The sequence below is a fragment of the Grampus griseus genome, assembly GCF_964374135.1.
Source record: "Grampus griseus genome assembly, chromosome: 4".
Lineage (NCBI taxonomy): Eukaryota > Metazoa > Chordata > Mammalia > Artiodactyla > Delphinidae > Grampus > Grampus griseus.
This window is the reverse complement of record NC_138997.1, coordinates 80,750,323-80,773,163: the sequence shown is the minus strand read 5'-3', so window position 1 is coordinate 80,773,163 and position 22,841 is coordinate 80,750,323. Positions and strand designations below refer to the sequence as shown.

Genomic DNA, 22,841 nt, shown 5'->3' with positions numbered 1-22,841 from the left:
GCTGTGGGCCATAGTTTGCTGACCTCTGTTTTAAAGTTCCCAGTTTATAGGGATAGAGTACTAATTTTATTAGAATTATGTGAGAACAAAAATAATTTTCATCTGTGTGTGAAGTAAACCAAAAATAAATAAACAGAATTAGTTGTTGATGAGGGAAGGTGGTTATACAGAATAGATTCAGATTAATTCAAGAAATTCAAGAAAAAACATCTGCATAAAACTGGAAGAAAAGTTTATGTAGCTTTTCATAACTTGAAAATGACTAAAGATTAAGAAATGTTTCTGCAGAATTTATCTAGGGCATAACATTAAATTATATACTATCTGAAAATTGCCTAATACGGGGCAAATAGAGCTCCCTGATTAAGCTTATGTACTCAACTGCTAGGTTTTCTGATGCTTGGGAAATGTGCAAGATTCTGAATGATCATGCTGCCTGGAATGAGTTGGCCAGAGCTTGTCTACACCACATGGAAGTGGAGTTTGCAATCCGTGTTTATCGAACAATTGGAAACGTTGGCATGGTGATGTCCTTGGAACAAATAAAGGTAAACAGCATCTTATGGGAATTATCAGATTAGCATTTAAATGGTGTTTAGTCAAACATTTAAAATTTCTGCAGTTAATCTTACCTAACTCATAAACATTAATTGATAGACCACTACCACTTCCTCCTAAGTACAGTCCTTAAATAAAAAACCCCTGTATTGGGCTTCCCTGGTGGCGCAGTGGTTGAGAGTCCGCCTGCCGATGCAGGGGACACAGGTTCGTGCCCCGGTCTGGGAAGATCCCATATGCCATGGAGCGGCTGGGCCTGTGAGCCATGGCCGCTGAGCCTGCGTGTCCAGAGCCTGTGCTCTGCAACGGGAGAGGCCACAGCAGTGAGAGGCCCGCATACCGCAAAAAAAAAAAACCCAAAACAAAACAAAAAAAACCCTTGTATTTCTTCTCATTAAAACTGCTTTTATTTGTAGGGAATAGAGGACTACAATCTTTTGGCAGGACATCTTGCCATGTTTACTAATGATTTCAACCTGGCTCAGGACCTGTACCTGGCATCCAGCTGTCCCATTGCTGCCCTGGAGGTACGGCTCTCACCTTTTGTAGAGTTAAAATCTCTCAGCAACAGATACCACATGCCTTCCCCCTCCTGGAATTCAGACTTCAGCTTTAAGAATTCCTGAGTATTCATTAACTTTAGAAATATTTTCATTCTGCATTCTGTGGAGCCATAAAAGGCATGGTATTGTAATATTACCAAATAATTTTAAAGTCAGACTGTGTCCAGAGAGGACAGATTCCGTAACTTACAAAAACGCACACAAATAAAAACAGCCACCATTTCTTTCTTTCTTTCTTTCTTCTTTATTTTATAGACAAATATGTTTATTTTAAGAGTATTTGTTTTTTTTGTTTCTTTTAACATCTTTATTGGAGTATAATTGCTTTACAATGGTGTGTTAGTTTCTGCTTTATAACAAAGTGAATCAGCTATACGTATACATATATCCCCATATCACCTCCCTCTTGCGTCTCCCTCCCACCCTCCCTATCCCACCCCTCTAGGTGGTCACAAAGCACCGAGCTGATCTCCCTGTGCTATGCGGCTGCTTCCCACTAGCTATCTATTTTACATTTGGTAGTGTATATATGTGCATGCCACTCTCTCACTTCATGCCAGCTTACCTTTCCCTCTCCCCGTGTCCTCAAGTCCATTCTCTAGTCTGCGTCTTTATTCCTGTCCTGCCCCTAGGTTCTTCAGAACCTTTTTTTTTTTTTAGATTCCATATATATGTGTTAGCATACGATATTCGTTTTTCTCTTTCTGACTTACTTCACTCTGTATGACAGACTCTGGGTCCATCCACCTCACTACAAATAACTCAATTTCGTTTATTTTTACTGCTGAATAATATTCCATTGTATATATGTGCTGCATCTTCTTTATCCATTCATCTGTCGATGGACACTTAGGTTGCTTCCATGTCCTGGCTATTGTAAATAGAGCTGCAATGAACATTGTGGTGCATGACTTTTTTTGAATTATGGTTTTCTCAGGGCGTATGCCCAGTAATGAGATTGCTGGGTCATATGGTAGTTCTATTTTAAGTTTTTTAAGGAACCTCCATACTGTTCTCCATAGTGGCTGTATCAATTTACATTCCCACAACAGTGAAAGAGGGTTCCCTTTTCTCCACACCCTCTCCAGCATTTATTGTTTGTAGATTTTTTGATGATGGCCATTCTGACTGGTGTGAGGTGATACCTCATTGTGGTTTTGATTTGCATTTCTCTAATGATTAGTGATGTTGAGCATCCTTTCATGTGTTTGTTGGCAATCTCTATATCTTCTTTGGAGAAATGTCTATTTAGGTCTTCTGCCCATTTTTGGATTGGGTTGTTTCTGTTTTTGATATTGAGCTGCATGAGCTGCTTGTAAATTTTGGAGATTAGTCCTTTGTCAGTTGCTTCATTTGCAAATATTTTCTCCCATTCTGAGGGTTGTCTTTTCGTCTTGTTTATGTTTTCCTTTGCTTGCAAAAGCTTTTAAGTTTCATTAGGCCCCATTTGTTTATTTTTGTTTTTATTTCCATTTCTCTAGGAGGTGGGTCAAAAAGGATCTTGCTGTGATTTATGTCAAAGAGTGTTCTTCCTATGTTTTCCTCTAAGAGTTTTATCATGTCTGGCCTTACATTTAGGTCTTTAACCCATTTTGAGTTTATTTTTGTGTATGGTGTTAGGGAGTGTTCTAATTTCATTCTTTTACATGTAGCTGTCCAGTTTTCCCAGCACCACTTATTGAAGAGGCTGTCTTTTCTCCATTGTATATGCTTGCCTCCTTTATCAAAGATAAGGTGACCGTAGGTGCATGGGTTTATCTCTGAACAGCCACCATTTATTGAGTGCTCACATGTGCCAGGCACTTTTTTAAGCATTGACATATTTTAAATTCATTTAACCTTCACAACAGTCCTGTGAAATAATACTATTATTTTCTCTATTTTCCAAATGGGAAAATTGAGGCGCATTTGTCTTTTATTTATTATGTGAAATTCTCTTGTGTATGAAGAGGGCGTTAAGGCTTGTGTATTATCACCAGTTTCCCAGAGGTGAGTGTTGCAGGGGAAGGATTAGAAATGAGTGAAGGACCTAGTTCAACGCAAGGAAGGAGAGAGCTGTGGCTGTGTAGAGTAGTGGTTAAGAACGTGGACTTTAGAGTCAGACGTGGCTGGGTTCAGATCCCAGCTCTGTGTAACCTTGGACAAGTTATTTCATCTCTCTGTGCCCTAGATCCCATTTAAAGGAGGGATAACAATATCTAGCCCACAGGGTGTTGTAAAGATTTAATTATGTGATTAGGTCTTTTGGAACAGTGCCTGAAGGGCTGTAAAGACAGAGATGGTGGCTGCTGACACTCACATTATTTCACCCCAGCCAGCATTTCTACAACCACATAGAGGGAAGCATATTTGCTGTTGATTTCACAACTTCTCTTTTCAAATTGTTCTATAGCAAATTTTCATTTTAAAATTTTAAGTGAACTAAATTACTTTCGTTTTAAGAAAAAATTAGATAATATTACAACATTATTTGAGCTCATTGGGGACACCCTGGGAAATTTCAGAACTTGGATTGGTAAGCACTGAAGTAGGAACATGGCTGCACTGAGTGAGGGCAACGATGTCATCCCAGCTCTTCTGCATTAGCTGTGGACACTTGTGTGCTGCTGGATTTATAAAGGATTTAAGGTGATGGCTTCACAATGGAAAGAGGTGATTGCACCCTGTTGTTCCTTTAACCTCACTTTGAAGACTGATAGGTTAGCTAAGTAAAGAGGTTGGAAGCAAAGCCCTACTGCCCAGCCCTGCCACACACTAACAATGAGACTTTGTGTGCAAAACTCCCTCTCTTTGCCTCAGTTTCTGGATCCCTAAAATGGGCACAAGAGCAGCTCATTACAAAAAGCCTAGTTGTGAAGAGTAAATAGGCTAATGTCCTAAAACAGTACCTGGCAGAAAATAGCACTTACAAAATGTTAGCCATTATTAATTCTTTACAAAGAGTGAATAAAGTGAGGAATGAACTCTAAAAAATTAATGATTTAATCTTTAATGGTTAGTTTATATGTGGAATTATGTACCAGACACATATAAAAGACCTTGGGAGCCAGAGAGAAAGACACGTTCACGTTTTATTTATGTTTGCTACTATTCATCTCATGATATAGGTTCAGATTTTCTCAGAAAATAACATCAGTTCCTATAGTAAAGTATTTCTCAACTTTTTCTTTATTATCTCCCCTCTAAGAAGAAATATTAATTTTAATTTAGCTGATTGAATTAATTTTAATTCAATTTAATTTTTTCCTATGGAGAAAAATTAACTACTAAAGAGAATAAGATTTTGTTTAGGATTGAGTTTTGGAGGGCCACAAACCATTGTAATAGCCAAGATGTTTTTGGTCTCCAAGAACCAATTTTCACCCTTTTGGAGGCTCTGTCACCTGCATTGAGAATGTACGCTATAGTAATTTATTGTCTTTGGAAAGACCAAGTTTCATTTTTTAAACAAAAAGTATCTGTAATCACTTTTATTAAAAACTATATGGTGACTGTGCAGAATAATTTGCTATTTGAAATTAATATCTCTCTCTTCCTAATAGATGAGAAGGGATTTACAGCACTGGGACAGTGCTCTACAACTGGCAAAGCGTTTAGCCCCAGACCAAATACCTTTTATATCAAAAGAATATGCTATTCAGCTTGAATTCACGTAAGTACTTGTCTTTATATGTTTCAGTCAGTATCTAATTATTGAATATCTTCAATTCTAAACAGCTGTTCATTATAAGGCCATTGATTTAATAATTAAATCCATTGATTTAATAATTGCTTCTTAGGTGGAAAAAGCCATATTAATTATACATCCAAAAAGTTTTATTCTAACTAATGATGTCTTATCCATGTATTTATCCACTTGCATTTTCAGCATCAAAGTCTAAGTTTGGGTCTAAGCCTTTTCTATATTTAGAGTCTAAATATTATTTTGAATCACATTCGGCCAACAACAGTTACACATAAACATTGGGATGACTCTGCTTTTCTTAACCTAAGTGCATGACCTTGACCTCTTTGAACACTTTGAGGATTTGCAGTGTGATTTCAAGGCACAGTGAAAAATACCAGGCTTTGTTCTACAACTTCTGTTTGCTTAAATTTGTACTTTTTTTTTGTAAATTGAATTGCACATAGATAAAAATTCAACAGTTAATGTTGAAAATCAAGCCAGAAACTTTTCACAGGTGGATATGTAGTGCTAGAATAATAGTCCTTCATGATGCATGATGAATAGGCTTCACAGATCTTTCCTACCTTTGAAAATGCCATAATCCATTCTGAGAGATTTAGAATTTTCTAGTGCTGTTAATTGCTAGATGGTCTTAACTGTCAGTAGTCTTAATTGGCAGACTATACATTTTTATTTCAATGCTGCATAAAAGTGTAAGTTTAGAGGCATTCAAGATCCAATTGTAAACTCACCGTCAGCCATGGTTAATGCCACTAATGCAGATACCTGCAGAGACAAAAAATGAATAATTCATTTGCAAATATAAGTTCACAGGTATATGTGCAATGGCAGTTACATCACAACTGGACAATTTCTTTTGACATTTATTATAGGATACATTCCAATTTCAAAAACTATAAAATGGGAAGAATACTGTTTTCTGAACAAAGAAAATATGGTTCTAGCATTTAAAACAAAATTTTTATATAGTTCCACTTTGTTTTCTATAGACTTTAGATTCATTGAGAATCTTGACAGATAATAGTTGTAGAAATTATTCCATCAAAAGTATTCTTTCATTTCTAACCAAGATACCTTATTTAAAATTTTCCATTTTGCAAATAAAAACTTTTGGAGATTTTATTTCTTCTTAGTCAACCTTGATCTAAATTTGGCACATTTCTGCCTCTTATACAGTTAATCTATATTTTGAAAAGGTCAAATAGGAATCTTAGTACATAACACAACGGACAAGGCCCTCCGTGTCTGTCCTGAGAGTGACTGGGTCTTAGAGTAAAGAGAAAAGGGTCAATACATTGGGAGATGACCCACCATCTCCTGTCAGAGGACAAACACCAAAGTAAGCCCTGGAACCATCCAGAAAACTTCCATTGTCTCTTCTTTCAGGAGAATCAAAGTTTTTGTAGCAGACCCTCAAAAACTGTCTCGTTATAGTCAGATGAGCTGAGCCAGTTGAAAGCCTGTGATGTTTTTGATATTTTTTAACCGTTTCTGCTCAACACTTCACCGTGAAGCCACCAATTCCCAAAACTTTCACTGCTATTTCTGTGCTGACCCCTGGACCCTGATCTAGATACACACCCCAGCCCCCAAAATCAGGAGACTTTCCCTTGTGATAATAGTAATGAACTAAGTATATCTCATCATCATCCAATATCCCAGTAGCCACCAGCTGCTGATTTTGATGGTAAGGCCCTAGGCCTGTGCTCAGTTCCATCAGTCTGTTTTATTCTGCATCCAAGACATTGATTAGATCAAAGCAGGACCAGTCTGTTACCTGTGGGAGGGATTTAGCTCTCCAGTCTGGCACTAGAATAATGAGCTAGATCCACATGAGAGTTCCAAAATAAAATAATAATAAAGTGAGTGAACTAAAATACCATAAAAATAAAGTGAGAGTTCCGAAGTCTTAATTTAGCATCTCCTAACTGGGTTTGCCCAAGGAAAACCTCAGGCTCCTGAAGGAGGAACTATCAGGAGACATCTCTAGCTGTGTTGATGTAATTGGGTCCAAGTATTAGAAATTCGCACTTAGGAACACTGCTGACTATGAAGCCCTGGGCTGTCCAAAACAAAGTTCTCAATTGGCTTCTCTTCCAGAAAATTCCTTGTAACCAACAGATGAAGAAACTGAGTGAGGATGAGAGAGGTTGAATAACTGGTCTAAGCTGATAAGGTAGAGCTCAAATAATGCCATTTTCAGAGCTGATTAATTTATTATGGAGGAGGTGATTTCTCAGAGGACAATGGATCTCCAAATTGATCTTAAGTAAATCACTGGTCCATTCTGTTCCAAGCAATAAAAATGAATTGAGATAATAAATATGACTTCTAGATATGCAGATCCATGTTAGCATTGGTCATGGGAATAGGGAGTGGTATTATTTATTTCATGTATAATACTTCTAATCAGAATAAGAACCAGGGCCCTTAATACTGTCATCCCCAGTGTTTTCCTTCATTTCTACCCAGATTCTCTTAATACATATTGTACTTATAAATATTGGGTGTTTGGAAAAAACATTCTTTTTTATGGTCACATGATTGTCTTTAGTGCCCCAAAGGAGATAATTAAGCAAAAGTGACCCATAAAATTTAATGTACTTCCCCAAAATGCCTAGCATACTGCAAAGTTAGTACCTTACAGTCTTAGCAAAATCTAGCTTAATAATTATTTTTAAAGTAGCAAAATAATGGACTGCACTTGAAAGAATGCATGTATAAATGTATATCACACCTTTTATGTGCTTAAGCAATTCAGTGACAGATGATCTTTTAAATCTTGTATATGTAAATAAGATACTTGAATGTGTATTAAAATTCACATTTTTTTTTCAGGGGTGATTATGTAAATGCTTTGGCTCATTATGAGAAAGGAATAACAGGTGATAATAAGGTAACCTTGAATAAAGATAAGATATGCATAATTATCTTTGGGTTTGTTGTTAGTTTCCTTTAAAAAATAATCTTATTTGCATTGTATTTATTCCATATATAGCAGGTGAGCCTTTTTTCAGTTTATTAACAGCTTTGCAAGGATATGGTTAAATCATTTTAAAACCCTGAACTCTTAAAAACTGAAGTTGACACTATTTTTATCAGTCTGAAAAAGCTATGTTTTCCATACACCCTAATTATGAGCTTCATGTTAAGGTTGGGAGTATGATTTTTATCCCTTCCCAGTTACAGGCTAGCTATTGATTTTCATAAAGCTGTTCCTTTTACTCTTAAAAAGTTTCAGTAACCACTTTGAAAGTGAATTCCCAGTCCATAAAAGTTTGTTCTGCCATTTCATTCCTTATGCTGTATCTTTTATGATGAACCTGGTAAGCATGTACTTTACCCACCATTCCAGTCCATTCTCCCATCCCAGACGATCCCAGAATTTTAGCTCCAGAAGCTAAATTTTGCGATAAAAATGGATGTTTTTAAGTTAGGTGATGTCAAGATTGAGAATCTTTTTCTGTTCTATATTATATCTAGCATTTTATTACAGAAGTAATACAATTTCAGTATAGTCAATTTGAAAAATCACCAAAGTATGTTAACCTGCAAAGTGAGAGTCCAACGTTCTCTCCTCCATCCACACTCCTTAATTTTATATATTTCCATCCAGAATCTCTGCTAAGCATACAGATATGTATATAATAGGGATTTTTACTAAAAATGAAATCATTCACTTCCATTCATTCAGCAAAGATCAACTGAGAATACATTCTGTGAAAAGCAGCATTTTGCTTTATGGTCTTTCCAAATCAATACATTATGAATGTTTTAATTTTTTAAGAGCTTCTATAATTTCATTGTTTGGATGTACCATGGTTTTTTCATCCACTCCCTTATTGATTATATTGTAGTTGTTTAGGGTTTTGTTTCTATCAAAAACACCACAGTGAATATTCTACCTAGTATATATATCTTTAGCTACTTAAAATAGTATTTCTGCAGGATATATTCTTACAGGTGGGATTCTAGGTCATAAAATGTGTGCTTTTAATTTTTTGTACTGCTAGATTGCTCTCCAAAAGAACTTGTAGTAATTCATCCAGCTGTTAGTTGTGTAGGAAAGGGTCTGTTTCCCTCACATTCTCAACACTACCAATCTCTACCAATTTGATCAGCCAAAAAAAAAGAAGGTATTTCATTTTACTTTGTGTGTGTTTGATTATTAGTGAAGTCAAGCATGTTTTATTTATTTATTGGCCAATTGTATGTTTTTTTATGAGTTGCCTGATTATATCCTTTGTTCATTTATCTCTTGGGGTTTTGACATTTTCTTTGTTTGGCTGCATCTATTTAAGTTCGTCCTTAATTGTGTTATTAAAGACAGTCACCACTAGTCACATGTGGCCATTTAAGTTATTTAAAATTAAATAAAATATAAAATTCAGTTCCTCTGTCACAGAATAAATAAATAAAGGTTTTATGTTTCATCAGGCCTAGTAGAGAAATTTTCAGTTTGATAAATATTTTCTTTCTTAATGTTATTCATACATAGCATTTATGCTATGTGCCCAGTATATTTCCTCTCACGTAAAATTTTATACCAAGAAGACATACAAAGAAATGCAAGGTATTACGACAAAGGGGCAGTAAAAATTTGGTCTTGAGCACAAAAGATCTAGACTTCTAAAGAAAAAAATATAACTTTACAACGGATGATTTTTAAAAAAAAGACTAAATGTTATTTCAAAATCTTGAGATTTGCCAGAAAAAGATTAATGAAAGTAAACCATAACCTTTGGGCTCATTTTAGATTTAAATTGTTTGGCTAGAATACATCATTTTAAGTTAGGGTCTGATTCATTAGTTATTTGCCTTCTAATTTCAGGAACATGATGAGGTATGTCTGGCTGGCGTGGCCCAGATGTCCATAAGAATGGGAGACATCCGCCGAGGGGTTAGCCTAGCCCTCAAGCACCCCAGCAGGGTCCTTAAAAGAGACTGTGGAGCCATATTGGAGAATATGAAGGTAGACTTTTCTGTGAATAAATATTCATGTGGTCTCATACATAATAAATTTAGTATTTTGATAATCTCATATTATTTTAGCAATTTTCAGAAGCAGCTCAACTCTATGAAAAAGGTCTCTACTATGACAAAGCAGCATCTGTTTACATCCGCTGTAAGAACTGGTAAGAATTTGCTAAAATTTGTTCTGAGCAGGTGTGGAGATGAATGTGTGTCGACGATCTCCCCACTGGTTTTCTTGCTGCTCCTCCCAGCTGTACAACTGTTGCCTCTATCTGGGCCTTCCTTCCATCTCCTCTTTTTCTTTTTAGATGAGTTTACATTAATAGTTCCTTTTTCAAAGAACAGCACATTTTCTTGGTTTAATATGGGGAAATACCTGATAGATAAATTGCTAGAATAAAAAAGCCCTGTTGTCCCCAAAGAGTTAATGAACTAACGTTCATTTTCCCACAGAGGGTGGGCTAGTGGGGTTGCGGGCCGGAGAAACAGCAATTAAATCTTTTACCTGTAGGAGGCCAAGATTTTTTAAAGATCACGATAACTGTTTCTTGAATCCTAAAAATGAATATCTGATTGTAGGAAGCTACTTTTAGAGCAAATGTAGTGCTGATATTATTCTCCTAAACCTACCTTTCTAGGGCAAAAGTTGGTGAACTTCTGCCTCATGTTTCTTCACCAAAGATTCACCTGCAGTATGCCAAAGCTAAAGAAGCAGATGGAAGGTTTGTACAATTTCTCAATTTTATACAAATTTAAAAGAATGTTTTTATAAATTAACTTTTGATATTTGCAACCCTCTAAGAAAGGCAGAGCACAGAAAGACAGAAAATATCTTTACTCCTCACCTGGCTTGAAGTGCCAGACTATTAAATTTTTCCCACACTTCGATATACCTCAGTCAGTCCTTTATGTATTCATATATGGACTAAAATCTCATTTTTACTTGAGGGTTAAATATTAGAAGTTGAAATTTTGATATAATACGGCATGAAAATGAAGTGAGGCAATAGTCATTTTATTAAGGACGATAACTTACAGATGCAGAGGAAAAGAAAAGGGAAGAAACATGAAGTTCATACCTATGGCTGCACTGTTTAAGCCACAGAACAGTATTAAAATATAGCAATGGATAGTTGGTATCCTAAATATACAAATATTTCCTGGAACTTTAATACAAGAAACTCAAAGGCACTAGGAGGAAATGGGCTAAAGACAAGGAAGAAATACAGTTATGAAATTACATTTTATGCAAACGTGAAAAAGTTCTATCTCACTAACAGTAATTAAATTAAAGCAAACAGTATGTCATTTTAACTTATCATATTGGGGAAAAGATTTGTTTTAAACTAATAACCATATTGTCAAAAAGCACTTGTTTTACATGACTGATGAGACTGTAAATTTCTAAAGTCTTTAGAAAGTTATTTAGCAATATGTATTAAGAGATTTTGAAAGGTTACTTCCTTCTACTTTTAGAAAAGTAACCTTAAGAAAGAGATATACATTAAGTGTCTTGTTAAAACGGAAAGAGCTAGAGAGCTCATGGGGACTGAACAGAAGTCTTGAGCTCCGTCTAAAGGTCAACACACAATGATTTTATTATCACTGTTAAGCTATGTCTCTAATTGTGAAAAATTCCTTATTTTCTGTTTTCTAAAATAAGCCTGTATTACTATTATAATCTTTCCACTCTAACAAAAACAATAAAATGTAAAAAATTGTATATATATATGGTTCAGATGAGAAAACAGTAAAATTGGTATTTTACTGTTAGTTTATCAAACCTCTGAAAAGAACGTATTTTAGTGAAATGGTTCCTGGTATTCTTTCTGATTAAAAAATGAAGTTGTTCAAGAAAAATAAGCAACCACCATCAATAAAAAAGTGTCCCAAACAATTATTGACATTTTTTTCCCCAAATGTGACAGTGTTAAGAAAGTTTGTCTGAAATAAGTATCTCTTATAGATACAAAGAAGCTGTTGTGGCTTATGAGAATGCAAAACAGTGGAACAGCGTGATCCGCATCTACCTGGACCACCTCAACAATCCAGAAAAGGCTGTCAGTATTGTCAGAGAAACCCAGTCCCTGGATGGAGCCAAGATGGTAGCCCGGTAACATAACGCATTAATATTTTTGGACTTCCAAAAACGAACCTTAAAAGAGAGCCCCCACTTCCTCTTATCAAAAAATCAATTCAAATGGAATACTTATTCTGTTTTGGGTTTTTTTTTTTAAATTATATCTAAGTGTTTAAATTCAAAGGCTGTTTGTTGTGGTCAACGTATGAGAGTGTGTTTTCCAAATATAAACATATGGTATAGAACTGCAGTTTACCGAATACATTTTTACTTTTAAGTGGTTTCTCCAGGTTGAAAAATATCTTATTTTGTAAATGACAAACTTCTTTTAAATGAGTCAAATTCATTAAAGTACTTTGTTTTAGGTTTTTTCTACAGCTAGGTGACTATGGGTCTGCCATCCAGTTTCTTGTTATGTCCAAATGTAATAATGAAGCTTTCACACTGGCTCAGCAGCACAACAAAATGGAAATCTATGCGGACATTATCGGTAAATATCGTTTTTTTCCCTAATTTCTCTTAAAGACTTTATCAAAGGAACGCTTTGACTCTTATGGTCTAATGATCAGATTTGTATATCCACAAGGACATGCACACACACCATTTATACACAGACACACACACCAGCTATATGTAACTTGTTAGATTTCAAGATCCCTACTATACCTTAAAGATGAGACGGAATTATAAGACCATTTTCAAAAATTAAGGTGTTTTGGGTGACTTCTGCGAGAGGCCAGATTTCCCAAATCCTGCTACTGCTCAAGGAACCTGGTAAAGCAAGGTTCCAAGATGAAGGTAATAGGAAATGAAGAATGATTTTTGAAAAAGTAAATGTTTTCATAAATTTTTTTAATTGAGTTATAAATTAAGAATATATGGGGGCTTCCCTGGTGGCGCAGTGGTTGAGAGTCCGCCTGCCGATGCAGGGGACACGGATTTGTGCCCCGGTCTGGGAGGATCCCACATGCCGCGGAGCAGCTAGGCCTGTGAGCCATGGCCGCTGAGCCTGTGCGTCCGGAGCCTGTGCTCCGCAATGGGAGAGGCCACAACAGTGAGAGGCCCACGTACCACAAAAAAAAAGAATATATGATGTGTTTTTTAAAGATTTTGAAAGTACAAAAGAAAATTTTATATTCTGAGAATACTGGTTTATACGTTTTCTTCCCATGTTTGTAATTATTCTTAGAAATTACTGAAACAATTTTCAGATTTTTCACTTCATGGGCCATGTATAACATTATTTGTGGTGTGATTTTTCTTCTTTTTTTCCTTTTTTATTGTAAAATATACATAATGTAAATTTACCATTTTAACGATTTTTAAGTGTACAGTTTGGTTGCATTAAGTACATTCGCATTGTTGTGCAACTATCACCACATCCATCTCCAGAACTTTGTCATCATCCTAAACTAAAACTATATACCCATTAAACAATAGCTCCCATTCCCCTCACCTCCCAGCCTCATAACCACTGTTCTACTTTCTGTCGCTATGATTTTGACTACTCGTGGTACCTTTTATAAGTGGAATTATAATATTTGTCCTGTTATGTTATTTCGTTTTTTTACAATTCACAAAATGACTGTAAGAATTGTTGGTGGGATTCATGAGAAAATTTTTGTTTCAGTCTTCAAGGGAAGTAATAGGTAAAAGCATCTTCTAATATCTTAGGAAGTCATTCAAGTAATTGGAGAAAATAAAGAGCTAAAGAAAAAAAGGAAATACAGATAAAAGCAACATTACCAATATTAATGTTTAACATGACAGATGACATTTCTGTCCTAACAATTGCAAATCATCATGGCACTAAAGCATTTAAGTTTTTCTAATTTCAGAAGGATGTGGCTTATCCTAAATCATGCACACACACATATACACACATATGCCCTCCCACTCCCAAAACATAACACACTTTTCTTCACCTTTCTTTACTCCCTTCTTTTATAAACTCCATATCTGCCTTGGTCTGGAGACACAGAGCTGTTCTTATACTTTGGTGCTCTACTGGGCCTCCAACTCCCATGGGTAAACATAAACAATGAATTGGAATTCCAGCAGCTTTGGGGTCTTCTGTGCTTAATATGTTTAAGCCTGTAAAAGAAAAACAGAAAAGGGACTTCCCTGGTGGTTAAGACCCCACGCACCCAATGCAGGGGGCCCAGGTTTGATCTCTGGTCAAGGCGCTAGAGCCCACATCCCACAACTAAGATCCAGTGCAGCCAAATAAAAATTAATTAAATAAATATTTTTTTAAAAAAGGAAAAACAGTAATTATCTTTATATAGCATCTGTTGTCCATTTGAGTATCATCTCCCTTGTCTGACAAATACATACAGACTATTGTTTAAACTGGGCACTGGAGAAAGGAGATGGATTACATTTGCATTATGGTTAACTTTGCTCCTGATTGTTCTGAAACCCTAGGGAAATCCTGGATTGTTCCTTGTTTTAGGAAATAAGATTGAGACTCTTAAAGAAAGATAAAAGTCACTAAGGGTAATGTCAAACTGTAACCCAGCTTCTCACAAAGCGTCATAACTTCCTCTCCTGATTGTGATTTAGAGCGAAAAGAAGATGGAACAGAGTTGATATGTGGGGTTATTATGGTGAATGTGTTTTGTGATGAAAAAGACACTGATAATAATATTTGCTGTTAAAAGGTTTTCATCACCTCTTTTTAGATCACCTCTTTTTAGATCCTATTTTTAGATTAGCAATAAGAGGTAAACAAGTTTTGCTCAGATATTTTACTCAATGAATTTCTGTTGTAGGTTCTGAAGACACTACTAATGAGGACTATCAAAGCATTGCCTTATATTTCGAAGGAGAGAAAAGACATTTTCAGGCTGGAAAATTCTTCTTGCTGTGTGGCCAGTATTCACGAGTGAGTATTTGCCAAGAAAACATACTTTGGACTCCACAGGAATGATCAGATAAAATAAATAATGATATTAAAATAATGATAATCATTAAAATAACGATATTATTTTAAGTAATATCTTAAAATATATTACACTCCCAGACACCCAGATTTGAAATCTCAGAGTCAGCCTTAAACTCTTCCCCTCTCTCCCACATCCAGTCACATTCTGCCTTCGTAACCTCTCTCACAGCTCTCTCTTTTTCGTTCTAACTACCATCCATGTAATCCAAACCTGGGTCACCTCACTTTAGATTATGGCAATGGTTTCCTGTTTTCCTCGTTTTTAGCTTCTCTGTCTATAACTCATCCTTTATTTTGTTCCCCAAATGGTACTAACTTTGACTGACAAAGAGCCCCTAAAGCAGGGGTTACGGTGTTCAAGCAAGGGACGTAAACAAGTGAGCTGCAGGGTCAGGCTGTGCGTTTACTGAGTGACAGGGTAGGGACTGCTGGACGGGGACGCATTTTGTCTGAAGGGAACAGCTGTTTCTCACCTCCAAAAAAGTGTTGCCATTCAGGAGTTTGGGCCTACTAGCTCAGATCATAGGATTTTTTCACAAGAAACACAAGTCTGGGTCAATATTAAAATATAGGCCCAGATATTTGTATAACATCTCGCTGGCCAAAGAAACATGTCTGTGTGTGAATTCAGCCTTCAGGCCATCAATTTGCTGTTCTGGCCTCTTAGTTACTGAGTCTAAACTCCTTAGCTGGCACTCAAGAGAATTTCCACAGTTGACCAACCAGCCTGAACTTCCCAATCTGGCATCTAGCTTTTTCCATTGAAGAATCCCACACTTTCGCTAGCCTCCTCCCGTCCCTGTTCTCCACCTGGGTTCCTCTTTGCCCTCTTCCCCACCTTCCACAGACCTGTCCATCTTCAAGTCCTTTTCCTCTGTGTTATCTTCAAGATCATCCTCATGTCTAATCATCTTTTCTTCTTCAGACCACCTATAAAGCCAACTGGCAATACGGCCCATTTGTCTCTGAAACTTTTATAACTTTAAACGTCTTCATGGGTGTGGTGGTGTGGCGTTCAGGAGTTAGACAACTATGGCTTAAAATATTTGATTATAATAATTATATTTTCATCACATCACATAGATCTCTCCAATTAGATTGTACATGATACAAAGAGACGGCCTGGTATTTTCCATAGCATCTAGCACAGTCTCATATACAGAGCAGCAAGTTGTCAGTAAATGTTTGTTGAGTGAATAAATGAATGAAAATAATTAACTCTTCCTGCCTAAAGAGGGCACATTTTTCATTCTGATTTCATTTGAAATCAGAACTAGATGTTTCAAAGGGTCAACTGGATCCTTCCACTTTTTAAACTACACTCAGCCTTTTAAGTATATATTTTAAGACTCAGCACTGTGCAAGCTCCTGGTTAAGATGAAGGTACTTTCACAAACTGTGATTACTTTGTTTGTGTGAAAACTTTGTTTTTCCCAAAGTGAAAGCAGTCTGAAAATTTTTAATTTCTATTCAATTCTCATTTCAGGCACTTAAACACTTGCTGAAATGTCCAAGCTCAGAAGACAGTGCAGCAATAGAAATGGCAATTGAAACTGTAAGTTAACTCTGGAATGAAACTTTCATGAATGCTAATTATTTTTTTAACTTTTTGAGGAAATTTCCAAACATTTACAAAAGTAGACCAAACAGCATAACAAACCCCCAGATACCCATCATCTCATTTCAACAGCTGTCCACACGTGGCCAGTCATATTTTATTCATACCTCCACCCTCTTTCCCTATATTATTTTAAAGCAAATCACAGACATCATATCATTTCGTTTGTGGATACAAAATCTATCTCTAAAAGATAAGAATGTTTGCATTTTCTTTTAGGTGTAACTTGCATACAGTAAAATGCACGAATCTTAAATATGCAACTCAATTAGTCTTTTCAAATAAAATCTGTGTACACCTGTGTAACCCCCATCCAGATCAAGCTCCCCAGAAGGCCCACTGCTGCCTCCCAATCAGTGTTCCCCACCAGGGGTAACCACAATTCTGACTTCTATTCTTATAGATTGGTTTTACACGTTTATGGATTTCATGTAAATGAAACCATACATATGTTCTCTTTTGTGTCCAATTTCTTTCAGTCAACATTAAGTCTGCAAAAGCATCTGTGTTATCATGTGTAGCAATAGTTCATTCTTATTCATTGCTGTGTAGTATTCCACCATATGACTGTCACAATTTCTTTACCCATTATTCTGTTAATGGACATTTAGGTTGTCTCAGTTTGGGCATATTATGAATAAAGTTGCCATAATGCTGTTCATGTCTTTTTGTGTACATAAATAAGCCCTCAGTTTTATTGGGTATATATCCATGAATAGAATTATTAGGTCACAGAGCATATATATCTTCAGCAATAGTAGGTACTGCCAAACATTTTTTTCAAAGTAGTTGTACCAGTTTCACTCTACCAACAATGTAAAAGAATGTAGTTGCTTCCCATCTTCACCAGCACTTATCAGTCTATTTCATTGTAACTATTCTGATAGATGTGCAGTGGTATCTCGTATGGTTTTAGTTCATTTTTCAAAAGAATAATGAAAGTGAGCATTTTTTCATGTGTTCATTAGCCATTCAAATATCCTCTTTTATGAAGTTCTGTTCAGATCTTTTTTCTAATTTTTAATTGTATCATCTCATTCTTACTGATTTGTAGGACTGTATTATATATTCTGGATACAAGTCGTTTCATCAGATAGATGCAGTGTTGTAACATGTATCAGTGCTTTATTCCTCTTAAAGCCTAATAATATTTAATTGAATGTGTACACACTGCATTTATCCATTCATCAGTTGATACACATTTGGGTTGTTTCCACTTTGGGGCTATTATGAATAATGCTGCTGTGAACATTTGTGTACAAGTTTTTGTGTGGACATGTGTTTTCATTTCTCTTGGGTATATACCTAGGAGCAGAACTGCTAGGCCACATGTTAAGTCTATGTTTAACATTTTGAGGAACTGCCAAACTGTTTCCCAAAGCAGCTACACCACTTTACATTCCCAGCAACAATGTATTGGGATTCCAGTTTCTCCAACAATAATTTCTTTTCTTTTTTTTTTTTTTTGCGGTACGCGGGCCTCTCACTGTTGTGGCCTCTCCCGTTGCAGAGCACAGGCTCCAGATGCGCAGGCTCAGCGGCCATGGCTTACGGGCCCAGCCGCTCCACGGCACGTGGGATCCTCCCGAACCGGGGCACGAACCCACATCCCCTGCATCGGCAGGTGGACTCTCAACAACTGCGCCACCAGGGAAACCCCCCAACAATAATTTCTTGATATTGTTCCTTTGCTCTTGCTGTTACCCACACCTAGGACGCCCTCCCTCCTGCACCCCTGCCTCCTACCCAACATGCAGGACCCACTTCACACGCCACTCCCTGTAAAGTTTTCCTGAACTGTCCTCTGGATGAAATTTCACCCTCCTTAGAATCCTGTAAGTACTCTGAACCTTACTTACTGCTACAGTTAACCCCCTTCAGATTAGTAGTTCCTCAAGGTCAAAGGCCCATCTCTTTATAGAGTGTTCAGCACATTGTGGACACTCAATATTTATTGAAACTACTATGCAGGTGATATTAGTTTCCTTCCCATTCCTTTATCCCTTTATCTTCTTTCCACCTTGAGACCCCTCCCCTGAAAAAAATAAATCACCTTTACTTGTAACATGCATTTTCTCACAACCTGTGCACTGGTACCTGCTGATTCTCAACCAGAAGGCATAGCCCTTAACCATTTGAGAACATCTTTAAAATGTTCATGCTTCACTCACCCCCACCCCCATCCTCTACACCTCAGAGTTCTGAAATACCTTCTTGGAGAAGGGGGGCAGTAATAGACCCCTAGTTGGGAATCATCACCTGAGAGAACCCACGATAGGGATGGGAAAGATGGGTCTGTACAGCATGCGACGGTTAGCTTTGTGGGGGGCCTGCTCACCTTGCAGTCAGCTTCTGCCTTCACCCCTCTGTAAACCTTCTCTAAAAGGTCCCCTCTGATCTCATCCTTGCTAAATACGGATGTCCCTTCAGCCTGCACCCTACCCCATGTTATGGCAGCATTTTACGCTATTACAGCGCATCTTTCTCGAACTTCTTACTCCCTTAGAACACTGCTTCTCTGCTCTCCAGGTACTCCTCAGATGGTCCCTTCTCAGCCTCCTTCTCTGGCTCCTCTGCCCGTCAGTGGAAGTGTCCTCAGCATTCTGTCTCCACCCTTCTTTTAACTTTAATTCTGAGTGGCCACATCTGTTCCCTGCTGGCTCCCCTTTCCATCTATACTAATGTCTTGGGTGTGCTCAAGTCCCTGAAATTCAAACTTAACTGGGCATCTTATATTTTTTGTTTGCTTTAGCTGGCAACACTGCCTGTTTGGCACCAGTCCAAGCCCTTTATGTGTATTAACTTATTTAATCCTTACAACAATTCTGTGAGTTAGGTATTATTTTTATCCTCTTTGAGGTCCCAAGAGTGACCTGCTCTGGATCACACAGGTTATCTTTTGACCTCAGGCAGGCTGACCCCAAAGCCCTTGCTTTAACCATTTCTCCGTACGGGCTTATTCACCCAAAGCCACGCACAAAAGCCATCGAGGTGATGAGCTCTACCTTCTCTTCCTTCCTTAGAGCAGTGGCGAGAGCAGAGGCAACAGATTGGTCAAAGCTTAGCTTTCCTACACTGGTGACGACCACGGTCAGTGGAGTGTGCAGAAGTTCTGCAGCCCGAGAGCCTCTGTCCCCGACAGGTTCACGGCGACCTCTTCTGTGCTCAAGTCAGCTGATCTCATCCTTCCTCTCCTGCACAAAGAACTTCCGAACTTTTCCTTACACTTTCCCGGAGGGGTGGCAAGCTAGGCCAACGTGTTGCTCTGTCCCTAATGAGCTTCCTTTCTTTTCTGGTAGCTTTTCTCACTGTATCGCTGATGTGACTGTGCTGTTCAGTGTTCCTTCTCCTCGGCTGAGCTCCAGTTGGGTTCTTGGCTCACCTCTTTTTTATAGACACAAGACTCTTAAGCCGCCTAATCTTGTCAGTAACTATTCCTACTATCTAAATCTAATACATTTCCGTCCTCCAATTTGATAAATAATTTTCCTGATCAACACGGCAGTGATTTAAGTCTGAGCTTTATGGAGATGACTCTCAAATCCAGATTTCCAGGCCAAAGTCCTGTCTAGAACTCCACCCCACATTTCCAGCTGCCTGCCCTCTTCTGGGACCCTCTGGCCGTACTTTTATTTCTACTTTAAATTACACGTAGCCATATGCAAGTGCCTTTTCTCAGGGAGCTGCTGGAGATGAGGCACTTGGAGGTATATTGTTGTATAAGGCCCAGTTCCTGTGCTCAAGGAACATGGCATTCTCTCCATGTCACAGTCACTTATCTTAAGAAAATTTTTATTGAAACATCCAAGAAGTACATTCTCTCTGTTGTAAAAAACAATACCACAGTATTTTGATACGGCAACTTAGAAAAGCTCTAGCTTCTAAGGATGGATTTTTATTAGTGGAGACTCTACAAATGAATGAAGACACACCCTGAGCTTACATCATGTTTCAGGCACTTGATTATAGGTATTTTTACACAATTTTTAAATTTCATCTCCTCAGTAGATTATTTGTCCTCCCCCCTCCCCCCCCCGCCGTCCACGACCACCCCTTCCTAAGTTTAAGATGCTGGACTTATATTGTTTCTTTCTCTTCCTAAACAGGTTGGTCAGGCCAAAGATGAACTGCTGACCAGTCAACTGATAGACCACCTTATGGGGGAGAGTGATGGCATGCCTAAGGTACTTAAAGTGTTTTCGCCACTGAGATTCTCAAGTATCTTAGTTATGGTTTTACTTTATTCTGCCCTGTTTTTATCTGTTATGGCTTTTGCATCATAGATGTAAAAAGTTTTCTTTCTGGGTGCAGCTTTAGGTCATCTAGACAGACCCTGCATTTTAGATATTGTGTACATTCACTCTTTGACATTGGCATTGCCCCCTGTGAAATAGCCACGCCCTTCTGGGTAACAATCCTCACCACCCACAATTTTTCTCAAATGTTACAGAGTTTTATTTATTCTAGGAACCATGAAAATGATTACTAAAACCATGAGTTAGCACTAAAAATCAGTGTACTTTGTTCATATTTCAGAAATTTGGGGACTTAATAAAAATCCTATTTACCGTAAAAGTAACTCACTGAAAATATAAAATAGAAATAAATCATTAAGAACACGTTTTCGAAATAGGTGACTCTTGGATTTTGTGCAGAAATTGGTCTTCTCTCAGTCCTAAGGAGGACAGACTCCTTTCAGAATGCCCCTAGAGCCTTTTTTTTCACTTTTGCTTTGGTGTTTTAAGGGGATCTGCTTGTGAAGGAAACTCGAGTACAGTTGACCCTTGAACGACACGGGTGTGAACTGCACAGGTCCGCTTATACACAGATTTTTTTCAATAGTAAATACTATAGTACTACCCAATCTCAGGTTGATTGAAACCGAGGATACAGAGGAACTGCAGATACAGAAGGGTGACTATAAATTAAACACTGATTTTCAACTGCGTGGAGGTCGGCGTCCCCTAACCCCAGCATTGTTCAAGGATCAGTTGTAAGTGATTTGGATACAAGGTGCTGGAATGTCATAGCTGGAGAGGATTGTAGCCATCCTGATCCCTGAGTCCATTTTCTGTATTTTACAGATAAAGACACTGAGACCCAGGGAGGCTAAGTTAATCTGCCAAAGGGCACAGGCCCTTAACCTGTGCCGAATCACCTCACCTTATGTCCACTTATTCTGATAATCAGCACACCAGCATCAAGTATGTGAAATTGTTTAGAGTTAACATAGAAATGGAAAATGGGCCAAAGAAGATTTTATAGGCCAGAGAAATTTATATAGGTGTAAAAATTTTTGAAATCTTGCGAAGTTGCTACATTGTATAAGAGCACCTTTCCGTTTGAAGCACATGAGAGAGAACTCTATGGACTAGGGTTAGCATGCAGACTCTGAAGCCAGACCACTGTGCTTCAGATCCTGGCTCTGGAGAGGTGCTGTTGTGTTTCAGTTTCTCATCAATGAAATTAGTACAAAATCGCACCTTCCTCCCAGGGAGGGTATGAGGATTTAACCGAGTTATTACTTCTAAGGATACTTAGAATACTTACCTGGCACATATTAAACCCTGAATAAATACTTGATAAATAATTCTTTTTTTGTTTGTTTTTTTGCGGTACGCGGGCCTCCCACCACTGCAGCCTCTCCCATTGTGGAGCACAGGCTCCGGACGGACGCGCAGGCTCAGCGGCCATGGCCAACGGGCCCAGCCGCTCCGCAGCACGTGGGATCCTCCTGGACCGGGGCACGAACCTACGCCCCCCGCATCGGGAGGCGGACCCCCAACCACTGCGCCACCAGGGAAGCCCGATAAATAATTCTTTATTTGTTGGCTTTAAAAAAAAAAAAACAATTTTGGGCTTCCCTGGTGGCACAGTGGTTGAGAATCTGCCTGCTAATGCAGGGGACACGGGTTCAAGCCCTGGTCTGGGAGGATCCCACATGCCACGGAGCAGTTAGGCCCGTGAGCCACAACTACTGAGCCTGCGTGTCTGGAGCCTGTGCTCCACAACAAGAGAGGCCGCAATAGTGAGAGGCCTGTGCACCGCGATGAAGAGTAGCCCCCGCTTGCCACAACTAGAGAAAGCCCTCGCACAGAAACGAAGACGCAACACAGCAGAAATTAATTAATTAATAAACTCCTACCCCCAACATCTTCTTTAAAAAAAAAAAATTTCAACCCTCAGTTACTGGAAAGTGAATATGATTCTAACAGAAATACAAAATTTTAGATGTTTCTCCCTTTAGCAAATGCAGAAAGTGATGTTTCTCTAACGGCTTGTATGTCAGGATGCCAAGTACCTGTTCCGCTTGTACATGGCCCTGAAGCAGTACCGAGAAGCCGCCCGGACTGCCATCATCATTGCCAGGGAAGAGCAGTCTGCAGGTAGGTCCCCAGTAGGCATGTTTTTCT

The 22,841-nt window shown here is 38.1% G+C and overlaps 1 protein-coding gene across 1 annotated transcript in view; it reads left to right on the top strand.

The window, feature by feature from the left end:
* The window catches only part of WDR19 (WD repeat domain 19), an 83,931-nt gene that overhangs the window by 44,003 nt on the left and 17,087 nt on the right, over positions 1 to 22,841 (top strand). The window contains exons 18-30 of the mRNA XM_082652988.1: positions 389 to 548; positions 975 to 1,085; positions 4,664 to 4,773; positions 7,648 to 7,705; positions 9,641 to 9,781; positions 9,862 to 9,944; positions 10,422 to 10,505; positions 11,750 to 11,896; positions 12,229 to 12,353; positions 14,638 to 14,750; positions 16,297 to 16,365; positions 20,535 to 20,612; positions 22,718 to 22,814. Coding sequence (XP_082509114.1) covers positions 389 to 548; positions 975 to 1,085; positions 4,664 to 4,773; positions 7,648 to 7,705; positions 9,641 to 9,781; positions 9,862 to 9,944; positions 10,422 to 10,505; positions 11,750 to 11,896; positions 12,229 to 12,353; positions 14,638 to 14,750; positions 16,297 to 16,365; positions 20,535 to 20,612; positions 22,718 to 22,814 — 1,376 coding nt within the window. The remainder of the gene's footprint in view (positions 1 to 388; positions 549 to 974; positions 1,086 to 4,663; positions 4,774 to 7,647; positions 7,706 to 9,640; positions 9,782 to 9,861; positions 9,945 to 10,421; positions 10,506 to 11,749; positions 11,897 to 12,228; positions 12,354 to 14,637; positions 14,751 to 16,296; positions 16,366 to 20,534; positions 20,613 to 22,717; positions 22,815 to 22,841) is intronic.